Raw genomic sequence first — 9,932 nt, 5'->3', positions numbered from 1 at the left:
GGAACCCGTAAATTGCTACGGCACCCGTAAATTGCTACGGAACCCGTAAATTGCTACGGAACCCGTAAATTGCTACGGAACCCGTAAATTGCAATGGAACCCGTAAATTGCTACGGAACCCGTAAATTGCAATGGAACCCGTAAATTGCCACGGAATCCGTAAATTGCCACGGAACCCGTAAATTGCTACGGAACCCGTAAATTGCTACGGAACCCGTAAATTGCTACGGAACCCGTAAATTGCTACGGCACCGTAAATTGCTACGGAACCCGTAAATTGCTACGGAACCCGTAAATTGCTACGGCACCTGTAAATTGCTACGGAACCCGTAAATTGCTACGGCACCCGTAAATTGCTACGGAACCCGTAAATTGCTACGGAACCCGTAAATTGCTACGGAACCCGTAAATTGCTACGGAACCCGTAAATTGCAATGGAACCCGTAAATTGCCACGGAATCCGTAAATTGCTACGGAACCCGTAAATTGCTACGGAACCCGTAAATTGCTACGGAACCCGTAAATTGCTACGGAACCCGTAAATTGCTACGGAACCCATAAATTGCCACGGAACCCGTAAATTGCTACGGAACCCGGTACATAAAATTATATGTAATGTAGAATTTTATCGGAAATTTTGGCCCGTAGAGCATTTAGTTACGTAGCTGGTTGAAACAAGCTAAAACTCATCGCGTAGCGTTACATTTGTAAATCGGACCAAATTGGTTCTTCGGAAGAGTGCGACGATGATATCAGAACATACCGATACACTATTTTGGCATTGTAAAGAACTACGGAAGGACAAAATATAAAAAATGGAGAATTTATCGAGATTGGTAAAAACAAGCGAAAAGTCATAGCGTATCGTACGTATCTCACACGAAGCAAATTAATGCTTCGTAAGGGTTTGACAACAAAATCGCAACTCACAATGATTTCAGTCAGCGCACACACACTACATGTTATACTTTTGGGTTTCTATGTACAGTTTACAATACTGTACTGTAGTACAGTATCATGAGTGGCTATAGTGCGTGTATTATCAGTACATGTCATATCATTTCTGCAAAGTATATGGACTGTGACACTGTTATGCTCGCACAAATTATTATCATTAGCATCTGTTTTACTTGTAAATAAAGCGAGGATGAATATTAACTGATTTTATGTACCAATATTCTGACTAAAATACGCTATACCGTACGGTATGATTCGCATGAATTTAAGCTTCTGGTTTACTTGAAAAAAATAATAAAATATAATTGGGAGTGTTTTTGTGGGTCTATTCTAGTGATCAAAATGGGCTATTTTCAACTTCGAAAGGACATTTCGTCGCCATTATCGGCGACCGATTACATTCGGTAACTATGTAGGGTTGGGCGGTATGGGAATTTTGAGTCAACAGTACCGCTATACTTTTGTGTGCTAATTGGTATCGGTAGTTTACAATTATAATGCTGGTTTCATACTACCCTGCCGCTTGCCGCTGAGCGGCGTGGCGCACGCGCATTGCAGACAAACGGACACAATAGAGGCTTGTCATTGGTTGAAACGCCCTGCCGCTTGCCGCAGCGGCAAGCGGCAGGAAAGTATGCTGGAGACTTTACTCTTTGTATCGCCCTACACCACTTTAACTAAATAAGACTCCTTAAGTCAAAACTGAGGGCGCTCTAGATAAAAGTTAACATCACGCATAGGCGGCGAACGGCCGTGTGAGGGCGTGAGAAAACCCCCAAATGCGTGAAACTCACACCGAATGCGTGAGAGGTGACAGCCCCCTTTTACACATACTCGCACGTGCTAACCTTGTAGAATTATTTTATAAAACTAAATTCGCTGATTCCTTGTTAAACAAAGGGATTTATTTGTATATAACATCAGTATGTCCCATCTCACGCAGATGTAAAAACCTCTCAATTATTGTTTCAAACAAATTATTTTACATGATGCAGTCATGTCTACAGTATAATTCATCTCGACCTTTGCAGGACTTAAACCCAATTAAAAGCTATTAAACCAAGATAACACTCATTGAAACAGCTCAACTGATTAAATCGGATCTTCTCTGGTTGTGCAAATGTGTCTGTTTTATATGTGCGGTATCGCTATGAGGTGCTATAATACAGCTTCAGTTGGGTAACTGATTATAAAGGAAACGCAAGGAAACAATGGTATGTGGACCTTTGTTCACGAAATGAGACAATGGCCTGCTTTTTGTTAACCAGCATTCTTGAAAATGAGCAACATAATGATTGTTGACTTAACACGGTTTGGAAATAATTTCTTCATATTTTTGGTGTTATCTGTCGTTTACATATCCTTCCTAAAACACAAAAGTGCGACTATTTCCAAACACCTAAATTAGCTAAAAAATTAGGACATGTTACAAAACTATATTTTCTAGAATTTCATGGAATAGTTTAAATGTAGCTTGTACCGTTTTTTGTGGCATCCTTCAGAATGGAGCGGTCCGTTACCAATATAGCTCAATATTTTCGGTCAAATCTCCATTCAATTAACACGGGGAGTTGGCTAGCTATGAGCTACAATCCCGGTCATAATTGTTCGAACACTTTAACATGGGTACCTCAAATATGCCCGATTCCCCCTGATCAATGTTGTTGGTTGTTTTTTTTGTTTTGTTTCTCCTAGAAACATCCAACATTGATTGGTGGGGCTGGGGGGGGGTGTAGTAGTAGGAAATGGTTCAGATTTCACGTCAAAGAAAGCGACATTTTAATATGTCAAGTATATCAGAAATACGGTCTCAAACAGTCCTACTTTGACACAAGTGTTCGAACGACTTATGTCCGGGATTGTAGCTATGCTTTGCCCTCACTCATATTCTACGAAAGTGCGACTATTTCTGAACATCTAACCTAGCTGTAATTTTAGGTCATGTTAGAGAAATATATTTGCTAGAAGCTTGGAGAATAGTTTAAATATTGGCCGGTTATTTTTCACACAGTGATGTTAACTAGGCAAATGCAATATACTTCTAACATACACTATTTGTAAAGGTCGCGCGTCAATGGTGAGAGCACTGTGTATTGTGTATAGGAAAACGGACAGTAACTGCAGTATGAAAGGCCGTTACATACCAGGATAAGGAGCTAAAAACCACGGTGTAGCAACGAGAGCGTCTTGTTTAATGTCAGTACGTGCATTATAAGCAGGATTAGTCGGATCATCTGGAAATACGTCGGCTACCGTCAATATCACACACAATATCCACGTTGTTATGATTGCGATGATGATCTGATGGTCATAGTAATAACAATTATAAGAACAACAATCAGCTTCACGATCACATCATAATTGCATCATAGTCATCTGATGATATTATTGACCTCTTTATTTACCACTCTAAGAAGATTGAAGTTTGTTCTATATTTATAATTATGATAATCATGTATGTACTTATTTAGCAACGTACCGGAAACAATTGGAAGATTTGTGCTCTACCAATGTGTAAACGTTTCTGTGAATTGTAAGCTAGTATTGGGATATCAAATGAGGCCAAGTATTGTGACGTCAATATAATCAAACCAATTGTCCTGTGGAAAATATCACATTAACGTTATAAGATTAAGGGATCTGGAATGAGCGTTTTGAACGTTTCGACAGTATTTTTGTAGGACATGAGAGCACATCAGACATATCGAATTGCATTCTGAATACGAAGAATATCTTTCTGATATAAAATAATTTTCATTTTTTGAAATTCACGATATAATACAAATTTTATGTATGACAAATTATTAAACTTTGATATTTTTCACATTTTTTAAAAATATATAACAGTCCTCGAAGTAAATTTTATAAATCTAATGACATATTCTTAAAGTGTATGTAGCTGGGAGGAAAAACCGACGATTAATTGAAAATTTTGACCTTTCATATTAAAGATATAAATTTTTTTCCCCCAAAAAGACATTTTTTTTTGGTTTTTTGTGAAAAAACTCCATATCTTCAATACGAAAGGTCAAAATTTTCAATTGATCGTCGGCTTTTCATCCCACCTACATACAATTTAAGAATAAATCATCAGATTAATAAAGTTTACATCGAGTACTGTTAAATATCAAATATATCAATTTTTAATCATAATTGCCATAAAATGTGTATCACATTGCGAATTTCAAAAAATCAAAATTATTTGATATCAGAAGGACATTCTTCGTATTCAGAATGCAATTCGATATGTCTGATGTGCTCCAATATCCCAAATAAATACTGTCCAAACGTTCATACCCCACCCCTTAACGTTATAAGAGTGTCATTATTTCATCAAACACACACACACATACACAAAAACCTTACCTTACCGAACAGGTAAAATGTTTAATAATTATCAGAAATGGACAATTTCAATTCATAACACTGTGATTACTCTGGTGATTGCAGCATACGGACAAATAACCAACGACTACGAACCGTCCACGTCAGTGTCCTTTTGCATTGTTATGACTACAGAGGGCTTCATTTTAGTTTTTTCCGTAACGCGGAAAAGTTCATGACAATAATTTTGTTCTGAAGTGGACTAGTTTTTGGTATTTATTTTTTTCGTATTTACCTAAAATAAGAAAGTTTTAATAGTGAAAGCAAAGTATCGTAACCTTTATTCTCTAATGGTGGTTCTAATGTTTCAGTTTCTAAACTAAAAACACATCTAAAATATTTGGTTTCATTAATCCCATTGAAACATACATTGCTGCAATTCCCCAGTGGTCGCCACACATAGTAACAGCTATGGGCACAAGTTTCATTCCGGTCAATGCCACAGAAGGAGCTATTGTCATAGGCCCAACATAACGCAAAAGAAGCCCGATGCACCCAACTGAACCGAGAGCAACTTGTACGAAAGAGGCAAGCAGTATAGCACCAGAAATCTAAAAAAGAAGAAAATCAGACGATATATTTTAGATTAAAATGAGATGACACCGGGATTTTTCCAGTTTTAGCCTTACGTGAAAAATGTCTCGATTGATAATAATATTTACGGATTAAAGAAAAGATAGTACCTCCAACATACGACTTCTCCATTCTTCATCAGCACTGTCTAGTTCCTCCTGTGTAGCGTTTCCTAAAAGATATAGCAACATTAAGGTTAGCTACTATTTTAAACTGTTGTGATTTGGTAGTTCACAACATCTTGCGAATGGTAGGGAGCTTTGGCAAAATTTGCATTGATCATTTTATAGCGAATGTGTAGAAGAATTCAAATATCACATACCGTATTCATACAGATGTGCTTGACAGTTTGCGCAAACAAAGCAATAAATGACACCTTAAAATCAGCTGGTTTACTACAGCATGTTGTTTATGTGGATTATGATTTTGATTTTTCATTGTATTGTACTTGTATACAATTATATCTCGAATAATTAAAAAAAGGTAATAAAAAATGAAAAAAAAAACTAATTGAAATTTTTTTTAAATAAATTGTTTTTTGTTTTTAATAATCTTTTTTAATAATGAAAAAACAGTGGTGTTGGCCGTATTTGCAAAGTCTATTTTGCAAAACTCAAGAATCAAGTTTGATTTGGAAAAGCACAAGGATCCTGACATTGCGGCAGAATTTCAAGACACGATAGGAGGAAAACTTGTTCCACTTCTTGCAACCCGATTGGCCATAGACAGCTTCAAAAATCAGCTGAATGAGAAGTTGCTTTAAAAATCAGCTGGATTAATACAGCATGTTGCTTATATGGATTATGATTTTGATTTGTCATTGTATTGTACTTGTATAAATTTATATGTTGAATAATTAAAAAAAGTTAATAATTGAAACAAATTAATAATTATTTTTTTAATAAATTGTTTTTTGTTTTTAATAATTCTTTTAATAATGAAAAAACAGTCGTGTTGTTTAGGCCGTATTTGCAAAATCCAATTTGCAAAACTCAAAAATCAAGTTTTATTTGGAAAAGCTCAAAGATCCTGACATTGCGGCAGAATGTCAAGCCACGATAGGAGGAAAACTTGTTCCACTTCTTGCAACCCGATTGGCCATAGACAGCTTCAAAAATCAGCCGAATGAGTAGTTCTTAGACACTGTGGAAGAGGTCTTCGGAAGAGCAAGTGGCAAGAAGCATGTTTGGATGTCAGATGAAGCGTTTGAGATCTGTGAAAAACGCATAGAATTAAAGAAAGCAAAAGGCCTTCAACATTGATTCAGACCATATCAATTATAGACAGATCAACAGAGAAGTCAAAAGGTAAAAAGGATACAAGACCAGTGCTCAACAACTGAGATAAACATGGCGTGGAACAACGACGGGCTATTTGACATTCTAGCTGATGTTCTGCAAGGCGATACACTTGCCCTTATCTGTTTGCAATAGTGATCGACTATGCCTTGAGAATGGCTATAGATAGACTACCCCGTAGTCCACTTGCCCATTGTGCATACTCTGGATATTGTATTAAGCTTAAAACTCTGATTTAATTAATGTGTGCACAATTGATAGATTTTCACATCTGATCTTTTCAGTCACCCTACTCCCTCTGTTTGTTAGCTTCCCAAGTAGACTACTGACTTTGGATTGCGGTCAGAGATGCTTAACACGGCTGTATATGAGCTTCTATGGATGAGATTGTCGGAAATCTGGCCTACTAAAATTGGCCATGATGTAATGCCTCTTTAAATGGATCTGGCTTGTGATTGGTCGCCCAGATCTCGTTATGGTTTAAATCCTCCGGGTACATGTCATTACCATTAATAACTACATGGTACACAAGTATGTGGCCTACCCCGCCTTTGTGTTGCGTAATTGCATGAACACGTCAATATGTGCATGAACGCGTCTTGTATTTGCTTGCGGTTAAATGTGATTGATAAACAAGTATGATTGACAGTGTGAGTGTTAGGGACTTTGCCCGTTCAAAATCCCGTTTAAAATTGAAAGTCCATAGTCTATTTTTAACCTGGAATTTCGTGATTAATAAACTGGCAGATTCTAAAATCAGAATTGTTCAGTATTGAAGTGCCAATACAATTATGACATTATGATAACTTGCATTCAATAATATAAGCCACTTTACTTTTACTGTCACTAATATAATTATATTAACTTTTCATAACAATTTTATACTAGTATTTTGATGTATTAAATATCAGTATAATTTCGAGTTCAACTGAATGCTTTCATCATGATTAACATGCTTTTATTTATCAAAAATAGACTATGGCATAGTCTAGGCTATAGATGGCAAGGAAGAAGCACTTGGATTCCATCTAGAAGAGATAATACAAGCTCAGAAACTCGATCATGTAACAGCTTTTAGCAAGATCTGGATGTCTGCTCAACCTAAAAACTCCAAAGGCGAGTGTTCAGTGCAACAATGGAGTCTGTGATAACGTATGGATGTGAAGCCTGGACCATAAACCAAACGATCTAAAGAGGCGTAGAGCTGTTGCATTCGCATGCTTAGGGCAGTGTACAACATCCATTTGAAGCTATTGGAAGCAGCACATAAGCAATAAAGAGCTGTACGGAGACCTTCCAAGACTCTCCAAGAAGATCAGAGAAAGGAAGACACGCTTCGCTGGACACTGATTCAGGAGTAAGAGCGAATCTGTAGCCAATCTGATCAATTGGACACCCAAACATGGAACAAGTAACCCTGGCAGACAACCCCTTATATATGTAGATGTATTTTAACAGGACACTGGAGCATCTGATCTTAGAACGGCAATGCAGGACAGGAGGATATGGAAAGCAGTCGTGGTTCTTAAAAACCACCGAAATAAGCATTTATTATTATTATTATTATCATTACTATTATTATTATTATTTTTATTATTTTTATTATTATTATTATTATTATTATTATTATTATTATTATTATTATTATTATTATTATTATTATTATTATTATTATTATTATTATTATGGGAAAGTGGATTACCCAGGCTGATTCGCCTGCTCCATAATCCCTTACCTACCTGGCATTACTAAAGGACAAGGATCCTTTAGGTCTAGAATAGTGACTACTGCTACGAAGAAAGAACCTGAACCCTGAATAATTGCCAATCTGTATAGGAAATAAGGCAAATATTTGCTCATTATTTGGATATACTCAGCTTTAGAATTATGCTTTAGGCACAACATCTTGTTTGATCCTATAGTGCTATCGGAGCCCGAAGAGGTACCGATGGCACTTTTTTATCGTACCCTGAACATTTGTACAGTGCATTCGTTTTTATTTAAATGAAAAACAATAACACTATGCAAATGTTAATATTGTGCTTGATACAATCCATGGATTGACGTTAAGAGTCATCGGTACCTAACCGGGCACCGATAGTTCTATATGTTTTAAGGATTAGATGACTTCTTTGGCACTTCTTTGGGAATTATGCATGCATGTACGCGACCAATGTATGCAATGACCCTCAAAGGAAATGTTCATAGTAGGCTGTCTCCTACATAACGATAGTATAGCTTGTTCAAGGACTACTTTAGAATGGTTGCGTTGAAAAGAGCCGTTCAAAGCACATTGCTCTGAAAATAGTCAACAATATCTTTGACAACTCTACATTATGTGACATGATCTGGTCCATGGGGGCCAAAAGCGGCAAATTTGAAACTGAGATAAAGGCAAAAATATGGAGTAAAAACAATAAAATAGATAAGAAAATAAACTTCATAACTTTAGAACCAAGTATGCTAGACCTTTGGGGTTTTCAGTAAATGATAGCCTACTGTATGCATAATGTAATAATTACAGTAACTCAAAAATGCCTCCTTTGGCCCCCATGGACCAGATCGTGTCACATATTAAACATCTAAAATTACGACTGTTAACATTTTTGCTATGATAATCTTGCTCTTTTACACAGTGTGTCTGTGTTCTTACCTGCACCCAAATGTAGATTGAAGAAATGTTCCAATGCCACAGATAAGAAACCCCGCACTCATTAAACGTCCCATAAGCACCGTGTTATATGACATGCACATCTTGATACCAATTATTATTTGACCTGCAATGATAGATCCAAAACTCGCTAGAAATTGCTGTGAAAATAAGTACACACGTATTAATCAAAGATTATTGCTCTGCTGTCTTCAAAGCACAGAAAAAAAAGAACTCTCGTGTTGATCGATCAGGTAATTGGTGTAGAAGCGCTCTACTTTGATGTTAAAGGAGGATGCCAATATGTTCATGTTTGCAAGTACAATAATACATTCACCAAATCGATTTACCAAATAGTTAGCCTGGATAGGGATCGTATGTTCTGGCGATCTAAATACATGTTCCATTGATTCATTGTTATTATATTACTATACTGCTACTATACTAGTTAAGGAGCAGAAAAAGAACAACTTCCATATGGTCCGACCCGGGGGTCCGACGAAGGAAGAAGAATGAATTCATACAGTACCTGGAATCCAAACGCTATGGTAGCATACCACGGCGGTACATCTTCCAGTCCATAGACCACTTGTCGTGTATAATTTACAGGCTGTTCTATTCCCACATGATTACAAGTTTTCTCCTCCTTTTCACCATCCTGCGTATCACTACTCATAACTTGTTCATGCAAGAATATATCAGACTCCTGCGCCATTATTTCCGTGAGTGTGTTCTATGGGGATTCGTCATTCATCTGGTAATAATTATATTCGACTGGTAATAATAACACTAGCTGAGGCTATAAATATAGATGTACCATGCAATATTTATAGTTATTTTAGTCCCAGCCAGATATCAGAACGTTATCATAACGTCATAAGTACCAACAGCAACGTTGTTACAACTAATGTCGTAATGAAAACGGTTTGACAACGTTATTTGACGTTGTATGTTACTAGGGCCATGACGTCACAATGTTACCTATTTTCCCATAACTCTATAACCGTACGCTGTAGATAGAACAAGCTATACTTTATCTGATTTTTGAACAAAGTCATTAGGACAGTTCA

At 36.7% G+C, this 9,932-nt stretch overlaps 1 protein-coding gene across 1 annotated transcript; it reads right to left on the bottom strand.

Annotated features, from left to right (window-relative positions):
* Positions 1-3,093: 3,093 nt before the first annotated feature.
* LOC140172574 (solute carrier family 23 member 2-like) lies at positions 3,094-9,577 on the bottom strand. The gene is made up of 5 exons (XM_072195716.1): positions 9,392-9,577; positions 8,866-9,023; positions 7,952-8,040; positions 5,025-5,086; positions 3,094-3,258 (listed from the first exon to the last, which is right to left on the bottom strand). The coding sequence occupies exons 1-5, from the start codon at positions 9,575-9,577 to the stop codon at positions 3,094-3,096; spliced, it is 660 nt and encodes a 219-aa protein (XP_072051817.1).
* Positions 9,578-9,932: the final 355 nt, after the last annotated feature.

The sequence above is a fragment of the Amphiura filiformis genome, chromosome 16, assembly GCF_039555335.1.
Source record: "Amphiura filiformis chromosome 16, Afil_fr2py, whole genome shotgun sequence".
NCBI classification, from domain to species: Eukaryota; Metazoa; Echinodermata; class Ophiuroidea; order Amphilepidida; family Amphiuridae; genus Amphiura; species Amphiura filiformis.
Note: the sequence above shows the minus strand (reverse complement) of the source record. Positions and strands in the feature narration are given on the sequence as shown.

What these genes read in the sequence shown, in the direction of transcription:
- LOC140172574 (XM_072195716.1), bottom strand. Translation starts at nt 9,577, where the DNA reads ATGGCGCAGGAGTCTGATATATTCTTGCATGAACAAGTTATGAGTAGT. An exon ending in CAATCTACATTTGGGTGCAG is followed by an intron (nt 8,041 to 8,865) that starts GTAAGAACACAG and finishes TTTCCTATACAG; the next exon opens with ATTGGCAATTATTCAGGGTT. An exon ending in TTGTCCTTTAGTAATGCCAG is followed by an intron (nt 5,087 to 7,951) that starts GTAGGTAAGGGA and finishes TATATCTTTTAG; the next exon opens with GAAACGCTACACAGGAGGAA.